Source organism: Ricinus communis, chromosome 6 (genome assembly GCF_019578655.1).
Source record: "Ricinus communis isolate WT05 ecotype wild-type chromosome 6, ASM1957865v1, whole genome shotgun sequence".
NCBI lineage: Eukaryota > Viridiplantae > Streptophyta > Magnoliopsida > Malpighiales > Euphorbiaceae > Ricinus > Ricinus communis.
In genome coordinates this window covers 29319432-29336953 of record NC_063261.1, presented here as the reverse complement: position 1 = coordinate 29336953, position 17522 = coordinate 29319432, and the positions used below count along the sequence as shown (strand labels likewise).

General features: G+C 33.5%; 1 protein-coding gene across 4 annotated transcripts; it reads left to right on the top strand.

Annotated features, from left to right (window-relative positions):
* The first annotated feature begins 2333 nt into the window (after positions 1-2333).
* Positions 2334-9966, top strand: LOC8264739 (protein ZINC INDUCED FACILITATOR-LIKE 1). Of its 4 annotated transcripts, none has more exons than XM_048376130.1 (17): positions 2341-2679; positions 3141-3181; positions 3881-3941; positions 4054-4156; positions 4285-4387; positions 4494-4547; positions 4641-4703; positions 5822-5871; positions 6467-6542; positions 6770-6973; positions 7083-7170; positions 7336-7421; positions 7527-7667; positions 7800-7844; positions 7930-8018; positions 9395-9438; positions 9702-9966. In XM_048376130.1, exons 1-17 carry the CDS (start codon positions 2538-2540, stop codon positions 9785-9787), a joined length of 1476 nt encoding a protein of 491 aa, XP_048232087.1. In that variant the 5' UTR covers positions 2341-2537; the 3' UTR covers positions 9788-9966. The 4 variants fall into 4 exon arrangements, with proteins under 4 accessions (XP_048232089.1, XP_048232090.1, XP_048232087.1 ...); XM_048376131.1 differs by having other exon boundaries at positions 2350-2679; positions 7527-7634; XM_048376132.1 differs by lacking the exon at positions 4494-4547 and having other exon boundaries at positions 2334-2679.
* The last annotated feature ends 7556 nt before the right edge of the window (positions 9967-17522 follow it).

Below are 17522 nucleotides of genomic sequence, written 5' to 3'. Positions count from 1 at the left end.
GAGTTAAAGTCATATATCGCTTATGCACGTGTCATGCATAAAATTTGATTCGCCATCGTGATTATTCATTTGCAATTTTAATTTTCATTTAATTATTATCATTATTTCCTTGATGCTTTTAATTATTATTTAAATATGTTTTCCTTTATCACCAATTTTAATATTGCATGATGACTCGGGATGGGACGGTGAGAACATAGGAGTTGGATGAGTGTTCCAATATAATATGAGAGAGGTAGGAAAAGGGTAAAGAGGTAAAAATTTTGAGAAAGAAAGATTAGGACCTGCCCTGGTCGAGCATCGCTCTCTGGGCTTAGTAGAGTGTGGTTGCTTGGGAGTAAGGTCCCCGGTCGAGCATTGCTCTCTGGGCGGCTTATTTGGAAATTTAAGTGACCGGAGGTAAGGTCCCTGGTCGAGCTATGCTCTCCGGGCACCAGTCTTATTGGATAAGAGAGCCCGAAAGGCTAAGGCCGAGAGTTAAGTGGACTGGAGGTAAGGTCCCTGGTCGAGCTTTGCTCTCCGGCCACCTGTTGGAATGAGAGGTTTGAGATGATAGAGTTGAGACATAAGTGTTGGAATAATCGAGATTTTAGAGTTGGGATTAGAGTTCTACTGAAGTACTCCGTCCCGTTGCATGTGGAATAAATTTTGTTTAAGCATGGCATGACACATATGTTTTAACATGACACGTATGGTTCGCGTGATTTATTAATTATTTTTAAAATTAAATGAATGTGATATTGAAATGTTGGAAACTGTTTTAGATATATGATTTTAACTCACTCTCGAGACTGACAGTCTCCATTTATGTTTTTTTCGGATTCGTGATCGTTAGTTCTCTCGCGACTCTTATTCAAAGAACTCCTTAATCATCGGGTGATGTATTTGATTTGGTATGTAAATTGGTAAATCTTAGATTCTCCGCAGTAGTAATAGTAGATGTATCAGTTATAAATTTTCTGAGTTTCAGGTCTCGCCTAGTTTATCTGGCAGACCGAAGTATTTATGTAGAGTGTAGCATTTAAGATAATTTGTGGTTTTAATAATATTAATTTGAGATGAGGTTTGTTTAAATCAGTGAGTGTCAGGCTTACTACGGGTTTCGGTGGCCTTAAGCCTACCCATTCCCTAGTGCCGGTCACGGGCCCACGGGTGGGGTCGTGACAGATATAAATCTTAATAAATAAAATTTAAATTAAAAAATCAATAATATTTAAAATAAAGTTAAATTACTTTTTATTTTAAACAAAGTAAATATAGAAACCACCTATAATTTAATATTAAATATATTTTAGAACCCATTCCGAAGCTTTTTAAATTTCAAAATTATTTCTGAGCTAATATTATAAGTTTGAACTTTCGTGGTCCATATTCAATAAAAAATAGCCTTATATTCAATATAGTATGGAAAATCCTCATAAAAATAAAGGAAATAAAGTTATGCACTTAAAGTAAATAAGTATTATTTTTTTAGAAAAAAAAATTATATGCGACTCTATTATATAATCTACCAATAAAAATATCTTTAATAATCTTTTTTATTTTAAAGACTACTAGTTTTATAATAAAGAGTATTTCATAGAATATTCAAATACAAAAAGTAAAAGTTTGTATTTAAATTTAATAGATTCTATATATTTTATTTTATATTAATGCCTTCTCTTTATAGGTATTAACAGTTTTAATTTACTTTATTTTTTAAAATTTTATTGATGATAGTTTATAAAAATTTGTATTATACTTTTTAGATTTAAAATAAAAAAATTTAATTTCTCTAAATATGAAGATATATTTAAAATCTAAAAGATTTATTAGAATATTATTTTATAAAATAACTGATAAGAAATTTAATATATATATATATATATATTATATATATATATATATATATATATATATATATAATTCCTTAGAGATACTACAAATGAGTAATATATTATTCGTATAATCATCAAGATACATGGATCTAGTCAGCAAAAATTACTCTTTTCTTTCTTAATATGGCTCCAAAATCACATTCATCCTGCACCACACTAACAGCCACATGCATATTTTATCACCAGAAGAATAAATTAAAAAAGTAAAAACAAATAAAGAAAGAATACAAGAGCAGAAGTTAATACGATTCCTAAATGTTTATTTTTGTTTTTGTCGTTTTCACGTAAGAGTTTCGTAAGCATGTTAATAAATGCAGGTAACCAGATTTGCATTTGTCCGACTGACAAAAGAAAAATATAAAAAATTATTAAAAATAATTCATGCCCACCAATCCTTCGGTGAGGAGTTGTAATTCTAATTGAAATTGTATTCTTCGAAATGTCCCATCAGCAATTCTTACAGTTCATTTGTTTTGTTGTAGTTAAAATACAATTAGCTGCTTTGAAGAATTGTATCATTCTTAGGTGTTGACGTGTGTAATGATGCCTGCCAAGCAAGTTGGCTGGTTCTTATTATAGTACTGGGATCACTCTGACTGTGCATCTATATGTTTGGAACGTACGACAATTGGATGCTAATTTCTTGGAGAAAACAAGATCATGAGTAGCAGCACAGAGCCACTGTTGAAGAAGAATTACTATGAGAATTGCCCAGGTTGTAAAGTTGATCAAATCAAAGAGTTGAGAACAGGATTGCCCATTAAAGAATTTGTTTCTATATGGATTGTTGTGCTCTGTACTGGTAAGTAATTTAGCTATATATATATACATATACATATTCTGTTTTCAGGTTTTATATATATGATTTAGGACAGATGAAAAGGACCAGGTGTAGCTTCTTGTTTCTGTTTATAGGACTTTTTCCTTTATCAGAACCTATTAATTGTTATATATGTTAATGGAATGAATAAGAGCTCGATTAAAGAGAGAGAAAACCTTCGTTCTTAATGATTTTGATCCTTACTGGATTTTCTCCTGATGGGGGATGCCTGAGAAGAGAAAAACCATCCAAGTTCTTTGCTTGAATCAAGCATTGCTGCTGCTGCTAGTTCATATGTCACTGCTGCAGCTGCAAAACATAAATCAATGACACAATGATAAACACATTATCTGGAGAATATTATTGTTAGCTGTATTCAGTTTCCCAATGTTTTGTTAATGGATTTATCTGTCCCATACTGATTATAATCTTAACTTTTGCAGCACTTCCAATATCATCTCTCTTTCCATTTCTTTACTTCATGGTAAGTATACGTCTCCGTGCATCTCTTTGTCCAAGTATTTTTTCTTTCTTGACATGGTGAGGACCTTTTCTTTTTTGTTTTCTTGTTTTGTCGGGTTGGGGGGTTAGACATAGACATCTATGTTTCCGTACATCATTTCTTGGACAATTTTGCTGGAAATTAACAAGAAAGTCAAGACAAATATCAATTGAAATGTAGAAATCAAATCCAAAATTAGGCCGGAAGACGACAATAGAACAATTGCATTTTAGTGATTATTGTAGAATTAATTTAACAATATGAAGTTAATAAATAATTAAAATATTTTATTAATTTTAAATATTAAAGATATAAAAATCATTAAATGTCAAAATATGAAGCAATTAAATATATGCACCAGACGATATCCTGCTAGCTAACACTTGTTGCTTTCGGGTTGCTAGGACTGCTTACAGCAATTAGCATTCTAAGAATTAATCACATAGATGAGGTTATTTATGGCATATATTTTTCACATTCTATTGGGTAAAATTGGCAAAGACTGTTGCTACCTATACTGACTTCCTGTGAATATTGGACATGTGAAAAGAGAGTACTGTTGTAGAGTTAATAATATTCTGTCAAGTCCATACCCTGATACAAGTGATACCAATAAATCTTGTTCTTACTTGTTCCAGTTATTTATTATAACACTCTGCTGTAATCAATTTCTCATGGCAGATTAGGGATTTTCATATTGTAGAAAGAGAGGAAGATATTGGATATTACGCTGGATATGTTGGTGAGCTTAGAACCTGTGCACCTTCCTGTTCATTAATGGCATATTTTAGCAGTTTATTCTACTAACCTAACAAGGTCCACCCCTCAAATATATATATATTTTTTTTCTGAAGGGTCCGCATTTATGCTTGGTAGGGCCTTGACATCTGTTTTCTGGGGAGTAGTCTCCGATCGCTATGGACGAAAACCTGTCATAATCATAGGGACCATTACAGTGTTAGTAGCAATAAACAACTACTTTCTTTAACAGCTCTAAATTCAAGCATGTACCGTTATGCAGGGACGTTCCATTTAAAATAAATTAATAAAATCTCATATTTATTTTGATTGTGGACTGCTCTCAGGGTTATTTTCAACACTCTGTTCGGCCTTAGTGTAAACTTTTGGATGGCTGTTACTACAAGGTTTCTTCTGGGGAGCTTGAATGGTTTGCTTGGACCTATCAAGGTAATTAGCAGTTGGCACTATTTTAGTATTAGCTTACGTGGGATGATTCTTCTTTTATATACTGTTATTTTCTAAGTTTTTTGAACTTGTTGAACCCAATTAACAGGCATATGCTTGTGAGGTGTTCCGAGAAGAACACCAAGCCTTAGGATTATCAACAGTGAGAGCTCTATTTGGCCTATGTATAATTTGAGTTCTGTCTTAATTGCACTGCTGTCCTGGTAATGAAAACAGTATATTTATCTGGTTTTAGATAAGCACATCATGGGGTATAGGACTGATCATTGGCCCAGCCCTAGGAGGTTTCCTTGCTCAGGTATTTGATTTCTCAACTATTTTATGCATTATACATACAACAGCATAATAAATATATTTTTGTATTTGGTTTCAATCCATAAAATTTATTTATAAATCTAAAATTTATATACTTTAAATAAAATTAAAATTAATTTAATATTCTATATAATCCAATTTTTATGTAATTAATTATAACTAAATTAAATTCTAACAAAACATATAGAATTTTTAAATAAATTCCACGTTACTAAGTACATTTTATAACACTACATATCTCTTTTAATTTTATTATTTTAATTTTATTTTTTTCTCATATCTTTTTTTGAAATAAAATGAAAATTATATATATATTTTTAACTATATTCAGATTAAAATAAAGAGACAAATTTAGAGGTGTATAAATTTTGCAGCATGGTTCCGCCTCTGCAGAACCATGAAACTTCCCCTTGTATATTTAGGCACAAGGACCTGGCAAAATGTGTATTTAACGGAATGTTTTCTTTATACTTCTACTATTCGTTGTTTGGTATGAATTGCACCTGTTATAAAAATTTAGATATTCAAAATATGCATCATTCATTTCATTTTATAATTCAGATAGCCACACACACCGATTTGAGCTCATAATTAGTCAAACTCAAAATATGGCCCAACTCTATTAGATTAGAGTTTATCCTTGTCGAACTCAAAATATAGCCCAATTCTATTAGTTTAGAGTTTATCCTCTCTCAGCTTGAAATGAATTCACAGTTTTATTTTAACAATCGATTTCAATTAAAAAAATATTTTTAATTTATAAATTAAATTTTTTTACATCTATATATCGGAATCAATGGGTTCCAATAATATGAAACTGTAAATCATCAATTCATGAACCATGGCTTGGTCTAAATTTGGATAATAAATGCGTTTCCTTCCTAAATTCTTAAGATTATATATTGTTGATTGGATTCCACACATTTTGATATGATTTATAATTGCATCTTTTTTTAATAGTACAAAAAAATGGTATGAAAATGCTGACATGTCAAAAGTGGCTTCCATCCTGGCACATTCTATTATCCCCACCATGCACTTTTTCTGGTTATTAACTGTTCTTTCTAATCATTATATATGCTGACAACTGGACACTTTCAGCCCGCAGAGAAATATCCCAATGTTTTTTCCCAGGAATCTTTGTTCGGGAGGTTAGTGAACTTCCACTGCATAATTGTGGAAACTCTTCGCAATTAAATAAAGACAACTAGTATATATATATTATAATCAGTAAAAGAATTATATATATATATTATAATCAGTAAAAGAATTATATATATATATAACTGTTTCATAAAATATTATTAAATAATTGACATATATTTTAAAATAAGGAATTCTTATCTATGTTTTATGTATATATTACAACTAATAGTAGAATGATATATATATATATATATATATACACGAGTATTTTACATTTTAATATTGGATAATTGACATATACTTCATTATTCAATATTAATAAATATGTGTTAATTATCAATCGGTTTGGTGTATAGGTAGGGACATATAGTGAGTTTAGATAAGAATTTCCAAATTGATAAATATATTTCAATCATCTATCAATTTAGTGTATAGATAGAGAAATACACTAAGTGTAGACAAAATTCTTCCTTAAATAACAACTTTTTTATGGAATAAATTCTGAAATTTACGTTAAATTTAGTCAAGTGCAATTATCGCAATGCACCCTTGTTTTTGTTATAAGGTTATACTAATGTATATTTTCCATTTGTAATGCAGATTTCCATACTTCCTACCATGCTTGTGTACATCAGTTTTTGCTTTTGGAGTCAGTATTGCTTCTTTCTGGCTTCCGGTACTTATATTCTTTCACAGATTACTACTACTAATACTTTCTAAAATTTCTGTGATTGGCATATTTTTTCTTGTCCTTAGAGCTTGGTAGCTAATTTTATGCTAGCTAATTCATTCCATATTTATTTGTCTTGATGCTTGGACATGATGACTTTGTTGAGGTCAACACTGGGTGGCAGCTATTTACAGCAATGTGATGTGAAAATATTATTTGGTTAATTTATACAGGAGACACTGCATATGCACAATGAAAACAATGCCTCAGGCAAGGACTCCCTTGATGCCATGGAAGCTACATCTAATGGCAATAAAGGGGAAGACAATGAAGAAAGCAAACCAACTTCTGGAGAAAGTCTTCTGATGAATTGGCCTTTGATGTCATCCATCATTGTTTATTGTATTTTCTCACTTCATGATATGGCTTACACAGAGGTACTATCATTTCTCATACTTAACACAGAAACTGTTTCCAAACTCCTGCGATTTTTCTTTTTTAGCTTCGGTAAATAAATTTTGATTATCCAATGTTTTTTTTTCGTAGATTTTTTCATTATGGGCTGTCAGTCCTAGGAGGTTTGGGGGCCTGAGCTATTCAACTCAGGATGTTGGAGAAGTTCTTGCTATTTCAGGTCTGAATGAGTGGGCCTGAGCTATCTGTTTTGGGTTCTTCATTAGCACCAGCTTTAGTGTTGCCAAGAACACGAAAAAGAAACAGTGAACTACATGTAAAAGGACATTTTCTATAGTCCAGTAGATGTTGTGAAGTCACTAACGAGTTGTTTCCCTACTATTAGGTTTCAGCCTTCTTGTCTTTCAACTTTCTCTATATCCATACATGGAGAGGATTTTTGGACCTATAACACTGTTCCGCATTGCAGGGGTAATTTTGCAATGTCCTCCAATGCTTGTATTTCTTTTTCTCTCTGTTGTTAGCTATAGACACTTTGGCATTAACTTTTCTTTTGGATTGATTTCATATGTGCAGGTTTTATCCATACCATTGTTAGCAAGTTACCCTTTTATTGCCATGTTATCAGGATTCAGCCTTACCCTTATGTTAAACTGTGCATCTATATTGAAGAATGTTCTATCAGTAAGTGCTCCTGTAACTTGGAGCTCTCTTTCTGTAAGTACTGCGACATTTTCCATGGCATGTAAATGCATAAAGCTATTGCTAATTAAAATTGAGTCATCAGTAGCATGCAGCTTGTGTAGCTTATATGCTTTTCTCCTGAAGTGGACATTATTTACTCAACAGGTGTCAATAATCACGGGCTTGTTCCTTCTACAGAATAGAGCAGTGGTAAATTTCTTATCTTTGTTAGTTAGTTTACTTGGTTTTGTCTTATTCTTTTTGCTAGTAATCTTTGCTGCAAATTAAACACCAGGATCAACACCAAAGAGGAGCTGCTAATGGCATTGCTATGACTGCAATGTCTCTTTTTAAAGCAGCTGGTCCTGCTGGAGGTGGCGCCTTGTAAGTTATACCTTTTTTCTTTTTTCTTTCTAATTGAACATAGCAGATAAATAATACCACAGTTGGGTCTTGGATTTGGGATTAATCATTTCGAGTTTAGATTTGTTTTTTCCTCTTTTTTATGTTTGCCATTTCTTGTTGAGAAATTACTTTTTACCCCTAATTTTTTATTCTATTATATAAATTATACCCAGTATCGATTTTATTATATTAAATTTCTCTTATTTTTTTTAAAAACTAACTACTAACTCTTTGTATTCAAAGTCAACGCAATAAAAAAAACTAGATTAAAAAATAAAATTATAATCGAATTTTTAACTTTTTTATCAAGTATTAAAATCGTCAAAATTATTTTTTTTATCAAAATCAAGTAAAATTCTCATTTTAGCATAGTTTAATCCTAATATCTATCAAAATAATAAAATAAATAAATATGTATTTTATTTTAATAATTCAAATTAAACTATTTGCTAATTTAATAATGTTGCTTTAAATATAAGTATTTTTAAAATACTTAAATTTTTAGGATTAAATTGTACTAAAAATTAGAATAAGTAAAAATGATAATTAATTAATTTTTTTAAATATTAAAATCAACTTATTGTAAAACTAACTATTACTTCAACTAAAATCAATAATTTCACTCTAACATGATAACAAAAGTCTTAGATGAATTTCATACTTGATAAAAATTTAAAAATTTAATTATAATTTTTATTTTTCAATTTTAGTTTTCTAACTGTATTGAATTTGGATTGATTTTGGATGGAAGAAGTTAGTAGTTACTTTTGAATTACATAAAAAGATTTAATATAATAAAAATAATATAAAGAATAACTCATATATTAATCAAAAAGTAAATAGTAATTATTCTTTTCTTCGTCTATAATGTGCCATGGTTAGCCTGCCTATATGGAGGTCCTAGTGGAACCACAAGAACCTTACTATAGGTTCCACAAGAACTTTACTTCTCGAGAAGATTGACAGGATTTGAACCTAGAACCTTTTCATCCGGGCAACACCTTTAATATTTAGGCAATTGATCATTTACTTTACAATTAATTTTCATACTTATAAATGCAGATCATTTCATTTATTTGCTAGAGTGCTAAAAGATGAACTATTTTAACCTCTGAGTGCTCATGGTTGGACAAATCTAATTGTTTAGGGCATCTATATAGCCCAATTATCAAATACTTAGTCTTAAAATTTAAGTTGAATTGAGCATTGGACAAAGCTTGAACTTGAATATGTCATTGTGAATTTGTCAATTGCGGTACATTTTAGTATAAAATTATCTACAACATATTTTATTTCATACCTTGCCTCATGATACTGAATATTTAATAATTATCTTAAAATCTGGATGTCTACAGATTTTCTTGGGCGCAAAAGCGTCGAAATGCTACTTTTCTTCCAAGTATGGTTGCTTTTTTTCCCCTACTGATTTTGTTTTTTACCATTTGTTGCTTTTTTTTTAACTTGTATATTATGGAAATTATTCAATCTGGTTCTTGCATAGTGAAGACTTTACATATAAATATAAAAATATCCTATAAAGAAATATATAATTTATGGACTCATATAATTGTGTGCAAGTAATGTATACCAAAAGTATTGATGTGATAATGTATGTTCAATTTTTAAGTAATTTGACAGGGATTAATGCATATTGAAATGCAGGTGACCATTTGGTGTTCTTCATCCTGAATGTGGTTGAGGCAATTGGAGTGCTAATGACATTCAAACCTTTCCTGGCTCAGCGGTAGAGGAGTAACCAGAAATTAATGAATGGGATGATACGAATCAAAAGATTTTGTACAAACATTAATTCAATATAATTAGTGTTTTTTTGTTGTTGTCTCCATTATTTGACATTTCTTATGCTATAAGATGGTGAGTACCATGAAATTACTAATCAATACTAAGAAATGTTGATTTCATGCAATTTATTACCCCCTTTCTACGCTTATATATATATATATATATATATAACCTTCATAACTTGTGGATGGCAGTATGAGACTTTCTTTTGATATGAAGTCTACCAGTTAGAGTTCTTTGGATGAAGCCTTAACTTCTGAAACTATTGATGTAGGAAAATTGTCAAATGTTCCTTTAGAAATTAACTTGCCTCATGGAAAGCGAGATTCAAACGTAAAACTAGATCTGCCACCAGTAATACATCTATCATTTAGAGATCATTCTAAGTATTCTACTTCAGACATACCTAATACTGATCCTGTCAACTCCTCAATCTTGGTGGTGACCTTCTCACGGACTTCCTTGATGCTAAACTCAACCATCCTGTCAACAATCAAATTCTTAAATATCTTAAATCCTGGCACCTCAGTCCCAGCTACTATAACATGTTCGGGCTCCCTAGAGTAAGTCTTGTATTCATGGACAAATACATCATTTAAAGTCTTACTCTTTGGTTTGTCCTTATTTTCATCCTCATGGTAACCTAGCTCATATCGAGTCTTTTAACCTTTGAAGTCTGGCAGCCCGACGATACCTTACTGGTTCTTCCCTGCCCCATTCCTAGCATGAAGTCCTTGTAGAAAACAACAACTTGGAATCCAACAGGGGCTTTTAGCTCCTTCACAACTTCTTGAATAGTTAAGAAAACCTTACCACTTTGGGCGTTAATGGTTACTATTTTGCCTTCATAAGGGAACTTGACCTTTGATGCATAGTGGAAGGAACTCCTCCTAAGGCATGGAACCATGGCCTTCCCAATAACAGTGTAAAATTTACTAGGATGTCCAAGACAGTGAAATCCACCTAGGATTTGATAGGACACGTTTTTACCAGTGTTGAGAACATCCCTTCCACGTCTCTCTTTGTTTCATCATAGGCTCTTATGACCATATCTAATGGCTTTAGATCTTTTGCAGTCATCCCCAGCTTAGGGGATGTAGGAGAAGGACACATAGTGATGGCGGACCCATCATCCACCATCACATATGGAGTCCTATTCCTCTTAACCTCTACTGCTATATAGAAAGCCTTGTTGTGGTCTCTTCCCTCCAGTGGTAAGTCCTCATCCGAGAAAGTGATAATCCTGGTGATCTTGTTAATTACCGTTCTGATCTTATCCTTGAAGGTAGTTATCGTGCTAACACTTATACTAGATAAGGCCTGGATTAAAGCCTTTCTATAGTCTGATGAGTGCTTCAACAGCTCCTAGATGTCGATTGTCTTCTTTTCTTTCTTCAACTGTTCTAGTAACCTATTATCCCCTTCAAGAGCTTTCTCGACCTACTTCATTTCTTGAACTCCCGTGCCTTCACTTTTACCTACTGGCTTGGCCTTTTTATCAGAGTCGCTGTCTGCCTAAATATCCTTTGCCCCAATGCTTTAGACATCACACTCATCCCCAAAGTTCTACTAGATGTCAATGGCCATGGCATACTTCTTTTCTCCTTTCTTTCAAACCTCCAAAAGACAAGGTTCATAGGCCGCTTGATCCTCGTTTGATCCCTAGCCACTTGTCACAATGTATTCAATTCGAATGTCAGCCAAAGGAGGCCTCAAATAATAGACCTTAAAATCAAATTTTCCCGAGAGTTGTCCCAATAGGTCCTTACATTCATATCGAGGAAGTTGCTCAACTTGCAAGTCCCCACAGTCAATCAAGTCTTGAATCTCGTGCTTGAGACGATTGTACTGGTCTGTCACATGCCCGAAAACATAGGGGGTCTTCATAGGGGGTTTCAGCCAGATGTAGTTATCTATGTGGTAGCCGGGTGCTTGGTGGAATTTGCAATAGGTGTTGGGTTTGTAGCCATGTGCATTTAGCTTAAGTGGGTTTTTGAGGGTGGTTGGTTGGATGCCATTCTTCACTAACCTCTCAAAGATCTTTGAAAGAGGTTGCCTGAAGTTAGAGAACTTCCTTGGTTGCTGGACAACATTCACATTCAAAGTCCTGCTCCCTCTAGCTTGATAATTCGACCTTTTGCCGGTTCACACAGCCTTCCTCTTGTCATTTTCAAATTTTTCGACCTTAAGCCCATCATTGTATAGCTCTATAGAAGTCTTTGAATTCATCATCTGAAGCCTTTTGACCTAACTAGGAAGAACATTTTGGACCACCGTACGAACTTGGTCCTTTTAAGACGGCTTGTTCTTCATCAACCCAGCTTATGTCAAGAAATTAGAGAAGGACTCATTCCATTTCTGCTTAATGGACTCAAGATCTCTAATTGAGACTTCCAACTGAGTATTACAATCATATTGCTTCATAAATGAATTATATAGATCACGCCATTCAACTTTGGTGGATTTTTCCAAACCATGATACTAGTTATAGTAGGTACTTTAGTGACAATACAAACAGTTTGAGAATTTAGATGAACCTTCGGATCACCAGTCCTATTGAACTTGTCCATCTTGGGCATCCTAAATTTCGCAGGAAACTTGTCTTCACCCATTAATACCAATTCCTCAAAATTATAGGTCAGGTCCAACCCTTTGATTTCTAGCATGTCTTTCATTTTGTCAAGCCTGGCGCTTAAATAACTTACAACTTCATTGGTGGCAAGGGTTATCTCTTTGGCTTGGTCTAGCACATACTCATCAAAATTCCAAAAATTCCAAGGCACTCCCCTTCTAGCAGGGTCTTCGGCATTGTCATTGGCAGCAGCAGCAGCAGTTGCGGCACCAATTTTAATTACAGCTACAACTGGGTCAATAGCAGCAGGGATATTAGATGGTGCAATTATAGCATTAGGTGGGGCTTGACTCATAGCCATCCCAGCCAAAATTTGTTGGAGTTCCTCCTATATCACACACCTTAGATCATCAATGATGACATTCTTAAGGATCTCAACATCTTGTTCGTTAGCTCTTTCGTCGACCATTTCAAGTGTAGCTTCAGTCTCGCTTGTGGAAGCTTGATGTCTTGGCTTTTCAAGGAACTCTAACACAGTCTGAATTCTTAATGAGATTGGTTTCCTCTTCAGGCTTCCACTATCTTGTCTCCTCCAACCCAAAGGAGTGTCATTATGGCTAAAAAAAAGGTCAGTCTGATGCATACGATGCATGAGATGCATGATGCACATGATATGCACAAAGACAAAGAAAAAAGGATTAGTGATGGGCTACTGATGCAACCTACACCTAAGGCAGTGAACCTATCGATGCGGCCTAGCACTAGTAAGTATCAAGGTCGTATCCCTGGAGATCGAGTGAACCTAAAGTTACTACTGTTCGCTATGTTATCTAATCTGAAATAAGGTGTGAGAAGTCTAAATTACTTAACTAATGAGTATGAATGCAAATAAATGAATGAACAACAACTGACAATCGAAAGACAACCGTAACAAAAGAAGCAAACCCGAAGGGAACCTAAGTGATGGAATTCTAAGATTGATTTTATAAATTACCAATCTTGCTACCCGTGCCTAAACCCTGAATCGAACTCGGCTCCTTTCTCGAGCTCACCAAGTTCCTAAACCTGCACTAACCTAATGGAATCTCTTCCTATCAGATTATTACAGATTAGCATTAAGCGTGATTTAGATCTATTAAGAGTTATTAATTCTTAATCCAGCGAGTGAATTAACCTTATCTCTAAGTGTTAACTACCAGTTCTTATTATTCAATTTCCAGTTATAACAAGCATTTCTCAATGTCAAGAAACAACCCAAAAGACAATTAATTCAACGTCTCAAATTAACTGAATCAAAATTTATTACTAAACAGCAAGAAGATTACAAGAATGGCAAATAAAAATCTAATAGTTAAGTACAATCCATCAACAAAGGTGAACCCTAATGGGTTCGGCAGCCCTAGCTACTCATAATGAAAGAAACAAATACAAAAGGAAATAAATAACAGAAAAGAAAATGGAACATGTAACCCCTCTTCTCTCGAATCAGAGTGGAAATGCCACAAGTGCCAACTCTGAAACCAGCCTCAAGTATGGATCTCGGATGTCTCGGTCAATCGTCTAGAACCTTTAATCCTTACTTGAATCCCCGAATCAATCCTTTGAACTGACGTTGGTCTCCTAAAATGTCAAGAACAAAGGTGCAGAAGTGAGGTGTCGCGTGCGTACAGAAGTCCAAAAATCAGGAGAGAAACCCTGTCTCATTTTACGTGCGCCTACTTATAGGCAGAAGTGCCCTAGCCCGTGCCATGGCCTGTGCCATGGCCCGTGCAAATATGCACGGCTCATGCCACGACCCGTGCTAATATGCACGGCCGGTGCAACGGGCGTGCAAATGTGCATGGCCGTGCAATTGCCCGTGCAAAGGCCTCGAATTGTGCGTTAATCAAGGAGTCGACTCTGATATGCGTAAATCATCCATATAGCTTGGTTTCTGCCCGGAAATCAATCAATTTCCCATCAATGAGTCCGAAAACCTGAAAAACTTAGAAACATACCAAAGTGCGATTAAACAGGAATAAATATGACTCAAATACATGAATAAACGACTGATAAACAATCAATAAATATGCATAGAATCATCTACATCAAACTACCCCACACTTAAGCGTTTGCTTGTCCTCAAGCAATCAACAACTCACTCCTCAAATTGATACCAAATAACTCAATCAAATACTTTGCAGGAGGTTAGCTCAATCAAATCAGCTATACACAGTGTTGATCAGCTTAGCATAGAGTCGATCGGTTCTCTACAGTATCGATTGGTCATTTTCTGAAATCTAACAACATTTCACGTGTATTTTTTTACCTAAAACGCCAAAATGGGTAAAAAAGAAGTTTCTACAAGACATTCATGATAATTATTAAGATTTATAAAAATATTTAATAATAACTATTTGATTTAAAAGATCTTCTTTTATTTTATAGGATATTAATCTAAGAAGAGGAACAATAATCGATTGAAATAATTGAATATATATTTGTTTCTCTAGGGTTTTCTAGCCCTACTCCTATAAATTGAATAATATGGCCTAGGTCTAGAGGTGAGCTACACTGATTAATTACTAGAGCTACATTCCTTAAGGAACTCTTTAAGTTACACTCTTATTTGATCAACATACACATAGAGAGTTAGTTTTTGGCAAGCCATTAAGAAAGAACCCTAATTTAGGAAACTCACTTAGAACGATATAATTTTTTTTTAGATCTCAAGCAGAATTGGATTCTCAGCCAATCTTTGATTCAACTGCCTCATCGTCTCTTGAGACTCACAAAACAACAATCTACGATGATAACCTGAGGGTTCTACCCACATCTACATCATCCACATCATCAACACCTCCTGCCTTATGGTTCTTTTTATGATTTATTTATGAATATAAGAACATGCTTAGGGTGTTTTATTGTTATTTGATATGATCTATGTGATCAGAATAGATATTTCTTATAATTTAACATTGTTATGACTCATTAGGTTTTGAACCTAATAATAAAAACATATAGGATTTTGAATCTGACATTGTGATTTTATTGGGTTTTAAATCTGAATAGTTTAATGATTAAGAAGACATAATTAATTGGTTTGTATTTATTTAAGTTAGATTTCTAGGATTACATGATTAAGATTTGGAATCTACTTTCAAGTGTTATTTTTACTTATTTTCCACTTTGATTTTTAAGGTTTGCGTGTTTTTAAGTTTTTAATTGTTTAATTCCTCTTCTTACGTTGCTTACTCAATTCTATATATTTTAATTAAATTTTCTATTCTTTGTGCATGTAAAAATCGATTTCTGGACGTGAAAGATTAAAGAAATCTGTAAAAAGACCAATGCAGCCCCCCTAAGCTGATTAGCTAAGTGTAGAGCCGATTTAGCTTTACGTTGAGCCAATCGGCTCTACGCCCTTGTCCAATCGGCTATTTGCACTTTTCGGCCAAATTTTTGAGTTTTGATGTATTTTAGCAATTTTATGTTCTATATTTAATATTTAGGTGTTTTTCCTTTGTTTTTAGTTATAGAAAAAGTTGTAATAGCTAGGTTTTATATTCTGCATTTTTATTTTTGCTTTATGCTTGATAAATACCAAATTATTGAAAATTAATTGCCTAAATTAAAACCTGAACACATAGATCCTTAGTTAACAATTGGACCCAACATGGAAATTATAGTCCATTAGCTAATCAGATGGCTATAGGCTAAATCTAAAATTAATATAGAGCTAGTGGGCTTTACCATGCTTTAATTATAATTAATTGTGCCACATTAGATTTAAGATTACTCAACTGGGCCTTAGCATCAAAAAATAGTCCATCTACACTTAAAGGCTTGGGATTAAAGCATAACTTGTGAATTGGACTAGATTAGGAAAAGCATTGTACATAATTAATTAGTAAAATAGGTTAATTAAATTTAGGTTGGACTTAAATAAAATGGGCTAGACTTAGATGGACTTCAAAAGTTATAGTGCTTGATGTGTAGAAATATAACTGTTGCATTTACAAGGAATAGCCTGTTAACTAATAAAATTAAAGAAAAAAAGACTTAAATAATGAAGTTGGCTTCCACATCTATCTGGATTTGTGGCGTAAGCTTCCTTTTAGAATTGAGAAACGTCACTCATTAGTAAAAGTGTCATAGTGAATTACCCGGGCAGCGACTCCCATCTCTACGCTAGTCTCTATGACTAGTTAGCGTGTTCTCGATTAAGTTAAAAAGCCTTGCAATGCTGTAATTGCTAAAGACACTTGGGTGCGTGCCCGAAATCGCCGCCCATAGTGACGACTCCACTAGGGATAAGAGAAGCTGATTCCAGGGTATCTTTGTTTTTAATTTTATTATTTAACGAGTGTTTCTTGTACCACTACACTATTTTCACACATTGTGCACTTTGGTCCCTATAGTGCAATGGTGTCAGTTAGTGGTTCTTTGGTTCCACTTGAACCTTGGAAATTGTGTCACTGGCTAACCATCACTTATAAGTAATAAGTGAATTTTTTTCGTTGTATGGACCCTTGAGTGGGGAGACGAGTCAAGAAAGAACATTTTTTACTTGTAGGAGCTTTTTATCCTTAACCAGGACTTAGCTCATGGTAATGACAATAGTAATATCCCTTAAGAACCATTTTGCTTGTTATTTGAAATTTTTTTATCATAAGTATTGAAACCCCATATATTGAAAAGACTTGGCCCAAGAACATGTGGAATCAGGCTCCAGGCCCAAAATATGTAAGCTTTATACTTATATTGGGAAATATTGTCTTGTCTGTTTTGAGAGCTTATGGCATGCGCGTCGAGCCTACTATCCCTTGTTGATATAGAGCCCCGACCAAAAATCCTATGGAAGAAAGACTCACCGTGAACCATGTGCAGGAGTAATAGGTTGGAAGGATGATTTGTATATTAATGTGTGTGTTAACATTTCTCTTCTGTCTTTATGCATAACACCTGCATCATTTATCTCATGCATTACATGCATCATACTAACCATTTTTCTAGCCATATAGACACTCCTTTGGGTTGGAAGAGACAAGATAGTGGAAGCTGAAGGAAGTACCAATCTCATTGAGAATCTAGACTGTATTAAAGCTCCTTGAAAAGCCAAGACATCA